Source organism: Cinclus cinclus, chromosome 34 (genome assembly GCF_963662255.1).
Source record: "Cinclus cinclus chromosome 34, bCinCin1.1, whole genome shotgun sequence".
Classification (NCBI taxonomy): Eukaryota; Metazoa; Chordata; class Aves; order Passeriformes; family Cinclidae; genus Cinclus; species Cinclus cinclus.
The window spans coordinates 331,527-348,829 of NC_085079.1; the positions used below are offsets into that span (position 1 = coordinate 331,527).

The following is a 17,303-nucleotide window of genomic DNA, read 5'->3' on the forward strand; positions in this document are numbered from 1 at the left end:
CCATTTCCTTCTCTCCAAAATCCCCCATTTTTCCCCCATTTCTTGCCCCAAAACCCCCCATTTCTTGCCCCAAAATTCCCCATTTCTTGCCCCAAAATCTCCCACTTCTTGTCCATTTTTTCCTCTCATTTTTTCCCCCTAAAATTCCCCATTTCCTTCTCCCCAAAATCCCCCATTTTTCTCCCCCTTCTTGCCCCAAAATCTCCCATTTCGTCCCCCATTATTTCTCTCATTTTCCCCCCCAAATCCCCCTTTTTTTCCCCATTATTTCTCTCATTTTCTCCCCAAAATGCCCTTTTCTCCCCCTTTTCCCCCCAATATCCCCCATTTCTCCCCCATTTCCCCCCAAAATCCCCATTTTTTACCCCCCCACATCCCCATTTCTCCCCCATTTCTCCCCCCCCCCATCCCCATTTCCCCCCCCCACATCCCCATTTCTCCCCCATTTCCCCCCCCCCACATCCCCATTTCTCCCCCATTTCTCCCCCCCCATCCCCATTTCTCCCCCCCCATCCCCATTTCTCCCCCCCCCATCCCCATTTCTCCCCCATTTCCCCCCCCCACATCCCCATTTCTCCCCCATTTTTCCCCAAATCCCCATTTCCCCCCCCAATCCCCATTTCTCCCCCATTTCCCCCCCACCACATCCCCATCTCTCCCCCATTTTTCCCCCAAATCCCCATTTTCCCCCCCCCCCACATCCCCATTTCTCCCCCATTTCCCCCCCCCCCACATCCCCATTTCTCCCCCATTTTTCCCCAAATCCCCATTTCCCCCCCCAATCCCCATTTCTCCCCCATTTTTCCCCAAATCCCCATTTTTCTCCCCAAAAGCGAGCTCTATTTCCGTGCCCCGTCCTGCTCCAAGGCTCTGTCCCCCCGCGAGCTCCGGGCCGGCAGCATCGGGGCCCTGGTGACCGTGCAGGGCGTGGTGACCCGAGCCAGCGACGTGCGGCCCCTGCTGCGGGTGGCCACCTACAGCTGTGACCAGTGCGGGGCCGAGACCTACCAGCCGGTACTGGGACATACTGGGACATACTGGGATAGACTGGGATGGACTGGGAGGGGTTTGGAACCATTTCCAGGGGTTTTTTAAGGGATTTTTTAAGGTTTTTGGGGCATTTTGGGGTCTCAGTGCCACCTACAGCTGTGACCAGTGCGGGGCCGAGACCTACCAGCCGGTACTGGGACATACTGGGACATACTGGGATGGACTGGGAGGGGTTTGGAACCATTTCCAGGGGTTTTTTAAGGGATTTTTTAAGGTTTTTGGGGGATTTTGGGGTCTCAGTGCCACTTACAGCTGTGACCAGTGCGGGGCCGAGACCTACCAGCCGGTACTGGGACATACTGGGATAGACTGGGATAGACTGGGAGGGGTTTGGAACCATTTCCAGGGTTTTTTTTAAGGGAATTTTTAAGGTTTTGGGGGGATTTTGGGATCTCAGTGCCACCTACAGCTGTGACCAGTGCGGGGCCGAGACCTACCAGCCGGTACTGGGACATACTGGGATAGACTGGGACATACTGGGATAGACTGGGAGGGGTTTGGAACCATTTCGAGGGGTTTTTTTAAGGGATTTTTTAAGGTTTTTGGGGGATTTTGGGGTCTCAGTGCCACCTACAGCTGTGACCAGTGCGGGGCCGAGACCTACCAGCCGGTACTGGGACATACTGGGATAGACTGGGATAGACTGGGATAGACTGGGAGGGGTTTGGAACCATTTCCAGGGTTTTTTTTAAGGGAATTTTTAGGGTTTTTGGGGGATTTTGGGGTCTCAGTGCCACCTATAGCTGTGAGCAGTGCAGGGCCGAGACCTCCCAGCCAGTACTGGGACATACTGGGATAGACTGGGACATACTGGGATAGACTGGGATGGACTGGGATAGACTGGGATAGACTGGGAGGGGTTTGGAACCATTTCGAGGGGTTTTTTAAGGGATTTTTTCAGGTTTTTTGGGTCTCATTGTCACTGACGGTTGTGACCGAGACCTCCCTTTCATACTGGTATGGACTGGGACGAACTGGTTCATACTGGGAAGGCATTTTTAAGGAATTTCAGGGGTTTGGGGAGGGATTTTTTGGGGGGAATTCTCTGAATTTTTGGGGTCTCCCCTCACAGATCGAAGGCGCCATTTTCCCTCCTTTTCCAACCGACACTCTTGGGGGTCTCAGGAGAGGATTTTTTGGGACCTTGGGGATTATTTTGGGGTTCAGGTGGAACTTTTGGGGTTCAGGTAAATTTTTTAGGGTTCAGGTGGGATTTTTTTGGGGATTCAGGTGGATTTTTTTGGGGGAATTCTCTGAATTTTTGGGGTCTCCCCTCACAGATTGAAGGCGCCATTTTCCCTCCTTTTCCGAGGGAGGCTTTGGAGTTTTTGGGATCTTGGGGGGATTTCTTGGGGCGTTGAGTTGGAATATTTTGGGATTCTCTGAGATTTTTGGGATTCAGGTGAATTTTTTTGGCGGGGATTCACTGAGATTTTGGGGTTTTTTTCCCCCAGATTGAGGGCCCGACGTTCACACCGTTGCTGCTGTGCCCGAGCCGGGAGTGCCAAACCAACCGCTCGGGGGGACGGCTCTACCTGCAGAGCCGGGGCTCCAAATTCACCAAATTCCAGGAACTGCGCATCCAGGAACACGTGAGTGAGGGAGGGACCCCAAAATTCCTGACGGGACACCCCAAAATCCTAAAAAATTCCCTCAGGAAACTCCAAAATCCCCTCAGGAATGTCTCCAAAATGGCCACCGGGGCTTGTAAAATGGCAGCCAGGGCCCTAAAATTGGCTCCAAGTCCATCAAGTTTTGGGAATTTTGGGTTCAGGAGCTCCTGAATGAGGCGGGGACCCCAAAATTCCTGACGGGACACCCCAAAATCCTAAAAATTCCCTCAGGAAATTCCAAAATCCCCTCAGGAATGGTTCCAAAATGGCCACCGGGGCCTGTAAAATGGAGGCCAGGGCCCTAAAATTGGCTCCAAGTCCATCAAGTTTTGGGAATTTTGGGTTCAGGAGCTCCTGAGCGAGGGAGGGACCCCAAAATTCCTGACGGGACACCCCAAAATCCTAAAAAATTCCCTCAGGAAATTCCAAAATCCCCTCAGGAATGGTTCCAAAATGGCCACCGGGGTCTGTAAAATGGAGGCCAGGGCCCTAAAATTGGCTCCAAGTCCATCAAGTTTTAGGAATTTTGGGTTCAGGAGCTCCTGAGCGAGGGAGGGACCCCAAAATTCCTGACGGGACACCCCAAAATCCTAAAAAATTCCCTCAGGAAATTCCAAAATCCCCTCAGGAATGGTTCCAAAATGGCCACCGGGGTCTGTAAAATGGAGGCCAGGGCCCTAAAATTGGCTCCAAGTCCATCAAGTTTTAGGAATTTTGGGTTCAGGAGCTCCTGAGCGAGGGAGGGACCCCAAAATTCCTGACGGGACACCCCAAAATCCTAAAAAATTCCCTCAGGAAACTCCAAAATCCTCTCAGGAATGTCTCCAAAATGGCGGCCAGGGCCTGTAAAATGGAGGCCAGGGCCCTAAAATTGGCTCCAAGTCCATCAAGTTTTAGGAATTTTGGGTTCAGGAGCTCCTGAATGAGGCGGGGACCCCAAAATTCCTGACGGGACACCCCAAAATCCTAAAAAATTCCCTCAGGAAATTCCAAAATCCCCTCAGGAATGTCTCCAAAATGGCCACCGGGGCTTGTAAAATGGCAGCCAGGGCCCTAAAATTGGCTCCAAGTCCATCAAGTTTTGGGAATTTTGGGTTCAGGAGCTCCTGAATGAGCTGGGACCCCAAAATTCCTGACGGGACACCCCAAAATCCTAAAAAATTCCCTCAGGAAACTCCAAAATCCCCTCAGGAATGTCTCCAAAATGGCCACCGGGGCCTGTAAAATGGAGGCCAGGGCCCTAAAATTGGCTCCAAGTCCATCAAGTTTTGGGAATTTTGGGTTCAGGAGCTCCTGAATGAGGCGGGGACCCCAAAATTCCTGACGGGACACCCCAAAATCCTAAAAAATTCCCTCAGGAAATTCCAAAATCCCCTCAGGAATGTCTCCAAAATGGCCACCGGGGCTTGTAAAATGGCAGCCAGGGCCCTAAAATTGGCTCCAAGTCCATCAAGTTTTGGGAATTTTGGGTTCAGGAGCTCCTGAATGAGCTGGGACCCCAAAATTCCTGACGGGACACCCCAAAATCCTAAAAAATTCCCTCAGGAAACTCCAAAATCCCCTCAGGAATGTCTCCAAAATGGCCACCGGGGCCTGTAAAATGGAGGCCAGGGCCCTAAAATTGGCTCCAAGTCCATCAAGTTTTGGGAATTTTGGGTTCAGGAGCTCCTGAGCGAGGGAGGGACCCCAAAATTCCTGACGGGACACCCCAAAATCCTAAAAATTCCCTCAGGAAACTCCAAAATCCCCTCAGGAATGTCTCCAAAATGGCCGCCGGGGCCTGTAAAATGGAGGCCAGGGCCCTAAAATTGGCTCCAAGTCCATCAAGTTTTGGGAATTTTGGGTTCAGGAGCTCCTGAGCGAGGGAGGGACCCCAAAATTCCTAACGGGACACCCCAAAATCCTAAAAAATTCCCTCAGGAAATTCCAAAATCCCCTCAGGAATGTCTCCAAAATGGCCACCGGGGCTTGTAAAATGGCAGCCAGGGCCCTAAAATTGGCTCCAAGTCCATCAAGTTTTGGGAATTTTGGGTTCAGGAGCTCCTGAGCGAGGGAGGGACCCCAAAATTCCTGACGGGACACCCCAAAATCCTAAAAAATTCCCTCAGGAAATTCCAAAATCCCCTCAGGAATGGTTCCAAAATGGCCACCGGGGTCTGTAAAATGGAGGCCAGGGCCCTAAAATTGGCTCCAAGTCCATCAAGTTTTAGGAATTTTGGGTTCAGGAGCTCCTGAGCGAGGGAGGGACCCCAAAATTCCTGACGGGACACCCCAAAATCCTAAAAAATTCCCTCAGGAAACTCCAAAATCCTCTCAGGAATGTCTCCAAAATGGCGGCCAGGGCCTGTAAAATGGAGGCCAGGGCCCTAAAATTGGCTCCAAGTCCATCAAGTTTTGGGAATTTTGGGTTCAGGAGCTCCTGAATGAGGCGGGGACCCCAAAATTCCTGACGGGACACCCCAAAATCCTAAAAATTCCCTCAGGAAATTCCAAAATCCCCTCAGGAATGGTTCCAAAATGGCCACTGGGGCCTGTAAAATGGAGGCCAGGGCCCTAAAATTGGCTCCAAGTCTATCAAGTTTTGGGAATTTTGGGTTCAGGAGCTCCTGAGCGAGGGAGGGACCCCAAAATTCCTGACGGGACACCCCAAAATCCTAAAAAATTCCCTCAGGAAACTCCAAAATCCCCTCAGGAATGTCTCCAAAATGGCCACCGGGGCTTGTAAAATGGCAGCCAGGGCCCTAAAATTGGCTCCAAGTCCATCAAGTTTTAGGAATTTTGGGTTCAGGAGCTCCTGAGCGAGGGAGGGACCCCAAAATTCCTGACGGGACACCCCAAAATCCTAAAAATTCCCTCAGGAAACTCCAAAATCCTCTCAGGAATGTCTCCAAAATGGCGGCCAGGGCCTGTAAAATGGAGGCCAGGGCCCTAAAATTGGCTCCAAGTCCATCAAGTTTTGGGAATTTTGGGTTCAGGAGCTCCTGAGCGAGGGAGGGACCCCAAAATTCCTGACGGGACACCCCAAAATCCTAAAAAATTCCCTCAGGAAATTCCTAAATCCCCTCAGGAATGGTTCCAAAATGGCCACCGGGGCTTGTAAAATGGAGGCCAGGGCCCTAAAATTGGCTCCAAGTCCATCAAGTTTTGGGAATTTTGGGTTCAGGAGCTCCTGAATGAGGCGAGGACCCCAAAATTCCTGACGGGACACCCCAAAATCCTAAAAAATTCCCTCAGGAAATTCCTAAATCCCCTCAGGAATGGTTCCAAAATGGCCACCGGGGCTTGTAAAATGGAGGCCAGGGCCCTAAAATTGGCTCCAAGTCCATCAAGTTTTGGGAATTTTGGGTTCAGGAGCTCCTGAGCGAGGGAGGGACCCCAAAATTCCTGACGGGACACCCCAAAATCCTAAAAAATTCCCTCAGGAAATTCCAAAATCCCCTCAGGAATGGTTCCAAAATGGCCACTGGGGCTTGTAAAATGGCAGCCAGGGCCCTAAAATTGGCTCCAAGTCCATCAAGTTTTGGGAATTTTGGGTTCAGGAGCTCCTGAAGGAGGCGAGGACCCCAAAATTCCTGACGGGACACCCCAAAATCCTAAAAAATTCCCTCAGGAAACCCCAAAATCCCCTCAGGAATGGTTCCAAAATGGCCACTGGGGCCTGTAAAATGGAGGCCAGGGCCCTAAAATTGGCTCCAAGTCCATCAAGTTTTAGGAATTTTGGGTTCAGGAGCTCCTGAATGAGGCTGGGACCCCAAAATTCCTGACGGGACACCCCAAAATCCTAAAAAATTCCTTCCGGAAACTCCAAAATCCTCAAAAATTCCTTCAAATTTGGATTCAAGATGGCATCCGGGGCCTTCAAAAATGACCTCGATGGTTCTGAAACGTCCCAAAATTGTCTCAAATGGCCCTAAACGTCCTCAAATCTTCCTGGAATTTGCTTTAATGTCCTCTGGTGTCCCAAAATATTTCGGAAATGTCCAAGAATGCCTCGGAATTTTGTCAAATATCCCCAAAATTTGCTTCAAATTTCCCCAAACTGTCTCGAAATGCCCCGAAAACGTCCCAAAATTGTTCCAAAGTTGCCCCCAAATTGTCTTAAATACCCTAAAATATCTCCAAAATGTCTCAAAAATGTCCCCAAATGCAGAAAAGTCCCCAAAATTAACTTCAGTGTCCCCAAAATATCCTCAGAATATCCCCAAATGACCCCAGATGCCCCAAAAAATCCCCAAAATTGACTTAAATGTCCCCAAAACAACCTGAAAATGCCCCAAAATGTCCCCAAATTTCCAAAAAAATCCCCAAAATTGACTTAAATGTCCCCAAAACAACCTGAAAATACCCCAAAATCTCCCCAAATTTCCCGAAAAATCCCCAAAATTGACTTAAATGTCCCCAAAACAACCTGAAAATGCCCCAAAATCTCCCCAAAACGTCCCCAAATGCCCAAAAAGTCCCCAAAATTCACTTCAGTGTCCCCCAAAATGGTCCCAAGTGTCCAAAAAAATCCCCAAAATTGACTTAAATGTCCCCAAAACAACCTGAAAATGCCCCAAAATATCCCCAAATTTCCCAAAAAATCCCCAAAATTGACTTAAATGTCCCCAAAACAACCTGAAAATGCCCCAAAATCTCCCCAAATTTCCCAAAAAATCCCCAAAATTGACTTAAATGTCCCCAAAACAACCTGAAAATGCCCCAAAATCTCCCCAGATTTCCCAAAAAATCCCCAAAATTGACTTAAATGTCCCCAAAACAACCTGAAAATGTCCCAAAATATCCCCAAATTTCCAAAAAAATCCCCAAAATTGACTTAAATGTCCCCAAAACAACCTGAAAATGCCCCAAAATCTCCCCAAATTTCCAAAAAAATTCCCAAAATTGACTTAAATGTCCCCAAAACAACCTGAAAATGCCCCAAAATCTCCCCAAATTTCCCAAAAAATCCCCAAAATTGACTTAAATGTCCCCAAAACAACCTGAAAATGCCCCAAAATCTCCCCAAATTTCCCAAAAAATCCCCAAAATTGACTTAAATGTCCCCAAAACAACCTGAAAATGCCCCAAAATATCCCCAAATCTCCAAAAAAAATCCCCAAAATTGACTTAAATGTCCCCAAAACAACCTGAAAATGTCCCAAAATGCCCGAAAAGTCCCCAAAATTCACTGTAAGGTCCCCAAAACATCCCCAAAACGTGCCCAGGTGTGCGCAGGCGCTCACCTGCGCGCCCGTCCCCGCAGTCTGACCAGGTCCCCGTGGGGCACCTGCCTCGCTCGCTGGCGCTGCACCTGAGCGGGGCCAACACGCGGCAGGCCCAGCCCGGGGACCACGTCAAGGTGACGGGAACCTTCCTGCCCCTGCTGAGAGCTGGCTTCAGGCAGGTGACCCAGGTGAGTCACAGAGTGCACCTGGGACCCCAAACCCTCACCTGGGACCCCCAAACCCTCACCTGGGACCCCAAACCGCACCTGGGACCCCAAACCCTCACCTGGGACCCCCAAACCTCACCTGGGGTCTCCCAGAGCTCCCCTTCCTGCCCCTGCTGAGAGCTGGCTTCAGGCAGGTGACCCAGGTGAGTCACAGAGTGCACCTGGGACCCCAAAACCTCACCTGGGACCCCAAAGCCTCACCTGGGACCCCCAAACCTCACCTGGGACCCCCAAACCTCACCTGGGACCCCAAACCCTCACCTGGGACCCCCAAAACCTCACCTGGGACCCCCAAACCTCACCTGGGGTCTCCCAGAGCTCCCCTTCCTGCCCCTGCTAAGAGCTGGCTTCAGGCAGGTGACCCAGGTGAGTCACAGAGTGCACCTGGGACCCCAAACCCTCACCTGGGACCCCCAAACCCTCACCTGGGACCCCAAAACCTCACCTGGGACCCCAAACCCTCACCTGGGACCCCCAAAACCTCACCTGGGACCCCCAAAACCTCACCTGGGACCCCCAAACCTCACCTGGGGTCTCCCAGAGCTCCCCTTCCTGCCCCTGCTGAGAGCTGGCTTCAGGCAGGTGACCCAGGTGAGTCACAGAGTGCACCTGGGACCCCAAAACCTCACCTGGGACCCCCAAAACCCTCACCTGGGACCCCCAAACCCTCACCTGGGACCCCAAAACCCTCACCTGGGACCCCAAACCCTCACCTGGGGTCTCCCAGAGCTCCCCTTCCTGCCCCTGCTGAGAGCTGGCTTCAGGCAGGTGACCCAGGTGAGTCACAGAGTGCACCTGGGACCCCAAAACCTCACCTGGGACCCCAAACCCTCACCTGGGACCCCAAACCCTCACCTGGGACCCCCAAACCTCACCTGGGACCCCAAACCCTCACCTGGGACCCCCAAAACCTCACCTGGGACCCCAAACCCTCACCTGGGACCCCCAAAACCTCACCTGGGACCCCCAAACCTCACCTGGGACCCCCAAAACCTCACCTGGGACCCCCAAACCTCACCTGGGACCCCAAAACCTCACCTGGGGTCTCCCAGAGCTCCCCTTCCTGCCCCTGCTGAGAGCTGGCTTCAGGCAGGTGACCCAGGTGAGTCACAGAGTGCACCTGGGACCCCAAAACCTCACCTGGGACCCCCAAAACCTCACCTGGGACCCCAAACCCTCACCTGGGACCCCCAAACCTCACCTGGGACCCCAAACCCTCACCTGGGACGCCCAAAACCTCACCTGGGGTCTCCCAGAGCTCCCCTTCCTGCCCCTGCTGAGAGCTGGCTTCAGGCAGGTGACCCAGGTGAGTCACAGAGTGCACCTGGGACCCCAAACCCTCACCTGGGACCCCCAAAACCCTCACCTGGGACCCCCAAACCCTCACCTGGGACCCCAAAACCTCACCTGGGACCCCCAAAACCTCACCTGGGACCCCCAAACCTCACCTGGGACCCCAAAACCTCACCTGGGACCCCCAAACCTCACCTGGGACCCCAAACCCTCACCTGGGACCCCCAAAACCTCACCTGGGACCCCAAAACCTCACCTGGGACCCCCAAACCCTCACCTGGGGTCTCCCAGAGCTCCCCTTCCTGCCCCTGCTGAGAGCTGGCTTCAGGCAGGTGACCCAGGTGAGTCACAGAGTGCACCTGGGACCCCAAAACCTCACCTGGGACCCCCAAAACCCTCACCTGGGACCCCAAACCCTCACCTGGGACCCCCAAAACCTCACCTGGGACCCCCAAACCCTCACCTGGGACCCCAAACCCTCACCTGGGACCCCCAAACCCTCACCTGGGACCCCCAAAACCTCACCTGGGGTCTCCCAGAGCTCCCCTTCCTGCCCCTGCTGAGAGCTGGCTTCAGGCAGGTGACCCAGGTGAGTCACAGAGTGCACCTGGGACCCCCAAACCCTCACCTGGGACCCCCAAAACCTCACCTGGGACCCCCAAAACCCTCACCTGGGACCCCAAACCCTCACCTGGGACCCCCAAAACCCTCATCTGGGACCCCCAAACCTCACCTGGGACCCCAAAACCTCACCTGGGACCCCCAAACCCTCACCTGGGACCCCAAAACCTCACCTGGGACCCCCAAAACCTCACCTGGGACCCCCAAAACCCTCACCTGGGACCCCAAAACCTCACCTGGGACCCCCAAAACCTCACCTGGGACCCCCAAAACCCTCACCTGGGACCCCCAAACCCTCACCTGGGACCCCCAAAACCTCACCTGGGACCCCCAAAATCCTCACCTGGGACCCCAAAACCCTCACCTGGCACCCCAAAATCTCACCAGATTTTCTACCCCAAAATCACCTTTTTTTTGTTGTTGTTGTTGTTTTGCCCAAAAATGCCAATTTCCCCCCTAAAATCCCCAATTTTCTCCCAAAATCCCAATTTTTTCCCCCCCTAAAATCCCCAATTTTCTCCCAAAATCCCAATTTTTTTCCTCCCCATCCCCAATTTTCTCCCAAAATCCCAATTTTTTCCCTCCCCCATCCCCAATTTTTTCCCAAAATCCCAATTTTTTTCCCTCCCCCATCCCCAATTTTCTCCCAAAATCCCAATTTTTTTCCTCCCCCATCCCCAATTTTCTCCCAAAATCCCAATTTTTTCCCTCCCCCATCCCCAATTTTCTCCCAAAATCCCAATTTTTTTCCTCCCCCATCCAAAATTTTTTCCCAAAATCCCATTTTTTTCCCCCCTAAAATCCCCAATTTTTTCCCAAAATCCAAATTTTTTCCCTCCCCCATCCCCAATTTTCTCCCAAAATCCCAATTTTTTTCCTCCCCATCCCCAATTTTCTCCCAAAATCCCAATTTTTTCCCTCCCCCATCCCCAATTTTCTCCCAAAATCCCCGTTTTTTTCCTCCTCCATCCCCAATTTTTTCCCAAAATCCCCGTTTTTTTTTTCCCCCCTAAAATCCCCAATTTTTTCCCAAAATCCCCGTTTTTTTTCCTCCCCCATCCCCAATTTTTTCCCAAAATCTCCGGTTTTTTTTTCCTCCCCCATCCCCAATTTTTTCCCAAAATCCCGGTTTTTTCCCCCCCCTAAAATCCCCAATTTTTTCCCAAAATCTCCATTTTTTTCCTCCCCATCCCCAATTTTCTCCCAAAATCCCAATTTTTTCCCCCCCTAAAATCCCCAATTTTCTCCCAAAATCCCAATTTTTTTCCCTCCCCCATCCCCAATTTTCTCCCAAAATCCCAATTTTTTTCCTCCCCATCCCCAATTTGCTCCCAAAATCCCAATTTTTTTCCTCCCCATCCCCAATTTTTTCCCAAAATCCCCGTTTTTTTTTTCCCCCCTAAAATCCCCAATTTTTTCCCAAAATCCCCAGTTTTTTTTTCCCCCCTAAAATCCCCAATTTTTTCCCAAAATCCCCGTTTTTTTTCCTCCCCCATCCCCAATTTTCTCCCAAAATCCCCGTTTTTTCCCCCCTAAAATCCCCAATTTTTTCCCAAAATCCCAATTTTTTCCCTCCCCCATCCCCAATTTTTTCCCAAAATCCCATTTTTTTTCCTCCCCATCCCCAATTTTCTCCCAAAATCCCAATTTTTTCCCTCCCCCATCCCCAATTTTCTCCCAAAATCCCAATTTTTTTCCTCCCCATCCCCAATTTTCTCCCAAAATCCCAATTTTTTCCCTCCCCCATCCCCAATTTTTTCCCAAAATCTCCGGTTTTTTCCCTCCCCCATCCCCAATTTTTTCCCAAAATCCCCGTTTTTTCCCCCCCCTAAAATCCCCAATTTTTTCCCAAAATCCCCGTTTTTTTCCTCCCCATCTCCAATTTTCTCCCAAAATCCCAAATTTTTCCCCCCTAAAATCCCAATTTTTTCCCAAAATCCCAATTTTTTTCCCCCCCTAAAATCCCCAATTTTTTCCCAAAATCTCCATTTTTTTCCTCCCCATCCCCAATTTTTTCCCAAAATCTCCGGTTTTTTCCCTCCCCCATCCCCAATTTTTTCCCAAAATCCCTGTTTTTTCCCCCCTAAAATCCCCAATTTTTTCCCAAAATCCCCGTTTTTTTCCCCCCCTAAAATCCCCAATTTTTTCCCAAAATCTCCGTTTTTTTCCTCCCCATCCCCAATTTTCTCCCAAAATCCCTGTTTTTTTTTTTCCCCCCTAAAATCCCCAATTTTTTCCCAAAATCCCAATTTTTTTCCCTCCCCATCCCCAATTTTTTCCCAAAATCCCAATTTTTTCCCTCCCCCATCCCCAATTTTCTCCCAAAATCCCAATTTTTTTCCTCCCCATCCCCAATTTTCTCCCAAAATCCCAATTTTTTCCCTCCCCCATCCCCAATTTTCTCCCAAAATCCCCGTTTTTTTCCTCCTCCATCCCCAATTTTTTCCCAAAATCCCCGTTTTTTTTTTCCCCCCTAAAATCCCCAATTTTTTCCCAAAATCCCCGTTTTTTTTCCTCCCCCATCCCCAATTTTTTCCCAAAATCTCCGGTTTTTTTTTCCTCCCCCATCCCCAATTTTTTCCCAAAATCTCCGGTTTTTTCCCTCCCCCATCCCCAATTTTCTCCCAAAATCCCCGTTTTTTCCCCCCTAAAATCCCCAATTTTTTCCCAAAATCCCCGTTTTTTTCCTCCCCATCTCCAATTTTCTCCCAAAATCCCAAATTTTTCCCCCCTAAAATCCCAATTTTTTCCCAAAATCCCCGTTTTTTTTTCCCCCCTAAAATCCCCAATTTTTTCCCAAAATCCCCGTTTTTTTCCTCCCCCATCCCCAATTTTCTCCCAAAATCCCCGTTTTTTCCCCCCTAAAATCCCCAATTTTCTCCCAAAATCCCAATTTTTTCCCAAAATCCCGGTTTCTTGCCCCGAGCGCAGGGGCTGCTGTCCGAGACCTTCCTCGAGGGTCATCACCTGGCCAAGGTGAACAAGAGCGAGGAGGAGGAGGAGGGGGGAGGGGAGCTGAGCCCCGAGGAGCTGCAGGAGATCACGGGCACAGGTGAGAGGTTTGGGGAGAAAAACGGGGATTTTGGGAAAAAACGGGGGGGAAATGGGGGGAAAAAAATGGGGGAAGAAATGGGGATTTTGGGGAAAAAAATGGGGGGAAAATGGGGATTTTGGGACCAAAATGGGGAAAAAAAGGGGATTTTGGGGAAAAAAATGGGGAAAAAAAGGGGATTTTGGGGGGAAAATGTGGGGAAAAATGGGGATTTTGGGGAAAAAAATAAGGAAAAAAAGGGGATTTTGGGGGGAAAATGTGGGGAAAAATGGGGATTTTGGGGAAAAAATGGGGGGAAAATGGGGATTTTGGGGGGAAAATGGGGGGGAAAAAAATGGGGGGAAAATGGGGATTTTGGGGGGAAAATGTGGGGAAAATGGGACAAAAATGGGGGGAAAATGGGACAAAAATGGGGGGAAAATGGGGATTTTGGGACCAAAATGGGGAAAAAAAGGGGATTTGGGGGGAAAATGTGGGGAAAAATGGGGATTTTGGGGAAAAAAATGGGGAAAAAAAGGGGATTTTGGGGGGAAAATGTGGGGAAAAATGGGGATTTTGGGGAAAAAATGGGGGGAAAATGGGGATTTTGGGGGGAAAATGGGGGGGAAAAAAATGGGGGGAAAATGGGGATTTTGGGGGGAAAATGTGGGGAAAATGGGACAAAAATGGGGGGAAAATGGGACAAAAATAGGGGGAAAATGGGGATTTTGGGACCAAAATGGGGAAAAAAAGGGGATTTGGGGGGAAAATGTGGGGAAAAATGGGGATTTTGGGGGAAAAAAATGGGGGGAAAATGGGGATTTTGGGGGGGAAAATGGGGGGAAAATGGGGATTATGGGGAAAAAATGGGGAAAAAGGGGGATTTTGGGGAGAAAAATGGGGATTTTGGGACAAAAATGGGGAAAAAAAGGGGATTTTTGGATAAAAATGGGGATTTTGGGGGGGGAAATGGGGATTTGGGGGGAAAAACAGAGATTTTGGGAAAAAAAATGGGGAAAAACGGGGATTTTGGGAAAAAAATGGGGATTTGGGGGGATAAAATGGGGATTTTGGGGGTGGAAATGGGGATTTGGGGGGAAAAAACAGAGATTTTGGGAAAAAAATGGGGAAAAAAAGGGATTTTGGAAAAAAAGGGGGATTTGGGGGGGAAAAATGGGGATTTTTTTGGGGAAAAACACATTTTGGGAATAAAATGGGGAAAAAAGGGGATTTTGGAGGGAAAAATGGGGGAGAAATGGGGATTTTGGAGAGAAAAATGGGGGGAAATGGGGATTTTGGGGAAAAAATGGGGAAAAAAAGGAATTTTGGGGAGAAAAATGGGAATTTTGGGACAAAAATAGGGAAAAAAAGGGGGATTTTGGGGTGGGAAATGGGGAAAAAATGGGGATTTTGGGGAAAAAAATGGGGAGAATTGAGTTATTAATGACTAATTATCGATCATTAATTAATTACCGCTGATGAACCATTAATTATCAGTCATTAATGACTAATTATCGATCATTAATTGTTAATTACCGCTGATGAACCGTTAATTATCAGTCATTAATGACTAATTATCGATCATTAATTGTTAATTACCGCTGATGAACCATTAATTATCAGTCATTAATGACTAATTACCATCATTAATTGTTAATTACCGCTAATGAACCATTAATTATCAGTCATTAATGACTAATTATCGATCATTAATTGTTAATTACCGCTAATGAACCATTAATTATCAGTCATTAATGACTAATTATCCATCATTAATTGTTAATTACCGCTGATGAACCATTAATTATCAGTCATTAATGACTAATTACCATCATTAATTGTTAATTACCGCTAATGAACCATTAATTATCAGTCATTAATGACTAATTATCGATCATTAATTGTTAATTACCGCTAATGAACCATTAATTATCAGTCATTAATGACTAATTATCGATCATTAATTGTTAATTACAGCTAATGAACCATTAATTATCAGTCATTAATGACTAATTACCATCATTAATTGTTAATTACCGCTGATGAACCATTAATTATCAGTCATTAATGACTAATTACCATCATTAATTGTTAATTACCGCTGATGAACCATTAATTATCAGTCATTAATGACTAATTACCATCATTAATTGTTAATTACCGCTAATGAACCATTAATTATCAGTCATTAATGACTAATTATCCATCATTAATTGTTAATTACAGCTAATGAACCATTAATTATCAGTCATTAATGACTAATTACCATCATTAATTGTTAATTACCGCTGATGAACCATTAATTATCAGTCATTAATGACTAATTACCATCATTAATTGTTAATTACAGCTAATGAACCATTAATTATCAGTCATTAATGACTAATTATCGATCATTAATTGTTAATTACCGCTGATGAACCATTAATTATCAGTCATTAATGACTAATTACCATCATTAATTGTTAATTACCGCTGATGAACCGTTAATTATCAGTCATTAATGACTAATTATCGATCATTAATTGTTAATTACCGCTAATGAACCATTAATTATCAGTCATTAATGACTAATTATCGATCATTAATTGTTAATTACCGCTAATGAACCATTAATTATCAGTCATTAATGACTAATTATCGATCATTAATTGTTAATTACCGCTAATGAACCATTAATTATCAGTCATTAATGACTAATTATCGATCATTAATTGTTAATTACCGCTAATGAACCATTAATTATCAGTCATTAATGACTAATTATCGATCATTAATTGTTAATTACCGCTGATGAACCATTAATTATCAGTCATTAATGATTAATTACCATCATTAATTGTTAATTACCGCTGATGAACCATTAATTATCAGTCATTAATGACTAATTATCGATCATTAATTGTTAATTACCGCTGATGAACCATTAATTATCAGTCATTAATGACTAATTATCGATCATTAATTGTTAATTACCGCTAATGAACCATTAATTATCAGTCATTAATGACTAATTATCGATCATTAATTGTTAATTACCGCTAATGAACCATTAATTATCAGTCATTAATGACTAATTATCGATCATTAATTGTTAATTACCGCTGATGAACCGTTAATTATCAGTCATTAATGACTAATTATCGATCATTAATTGTTAATTACCGCTAATGAACCATTAATTATCAGTCATTAATGACTAATTATCGATCATTAATTGTTAATTACCGCTGATGAACCATTAATTATCAGTCATTAATGACTAATTATCGATCATTAATTGTTAATTACCGCTAATGAACCATTAATTATCAGTCATTAATGACTAATTATCGATCAATTATTGTTAATTACCGCTGATGAACCATTAATTATCAGTCATTAATGACTAATTACCATCATTAATTAATTACCACTAATGAACCATTAATTATCAGTCATTAATGACTAATTATCGATCATTAATTGTTAATTACCGCTGATGAACCATTAATTATCAGTCATTAATGACTAATTATCGATCATTAATTGTTAATTACCGCTAATGAACCATTAATTATCAGTCATTAATGACTAATTATCGATCATTAATTGTTAATTACCGCTGATGAACCATTAATTATCAGTCATTAATGACTAATTATCGATCATTAATTGTTAATTACCGCTGATGAACCATTAATTATCAGTCATTAATGACTAATTACCATCATTAATTGTTAATTACAGCTAATGAACCATTAATTATCAGTCATTAATGACTAATTATCGATCATTAATTGTTAATTACCGCTGATGAACCATTAATTATCAGTCATTAATGACTAATTACCATCATTAATTGTTAATTACCGCTGATGAACCATTAATTATCAGTCATTAATGACTAATTACCATCATTAATTGTTAATTACCGCTGATGAACCATTAATTATCAGTCATTAATGACTAATTATCGATCATTAATTGTTAATTACCGCTGATGAACCATTAATTATCAGTCATTAATGACTAATTATCGATCATTAATTGTTAATTACCGCTAATGAACCATTAATTATCAGTCATTAATGACTAATTATCGATCATTAATTGTTAATTACCGCTAATGAACCATTAATTATCAGTCATTAATGACTAATTATCGATCATTAATTGTTAATTACCGCTGATGAACCGTTAATTATCAGTCATTAATGACTAATTATCGATCATTAATTGTTAATTACCGCTAATGAACCATTAATTATCAGTCATTAAT

The 17,303-nt window shown here is 46.2% G+C and overlaps 1 protein-coding gene across 1 annotated transcript in view; it reads left to right on the plus strand.

The window, feature by feature from the left end:
• The window catches only part of MCM7 (minichromosome maintenance complex component 7), a 52,824-nt gene that overhangs the window by 24,090 nt on the left and 11,431 nt on the right, over positions 1-17,303 (plus strand). Inside the window, exon 8 of the mRNA XM_062512149.1 lies at positions 12,943-13,057. Within this exon, the coding sequence (XP_062368133.1) occupies positions 12,943-13,057 (115 nt within the window). The remainder of the gene's footprint in view (positions 1-12,942; positions 13,058-17,303) is intronic.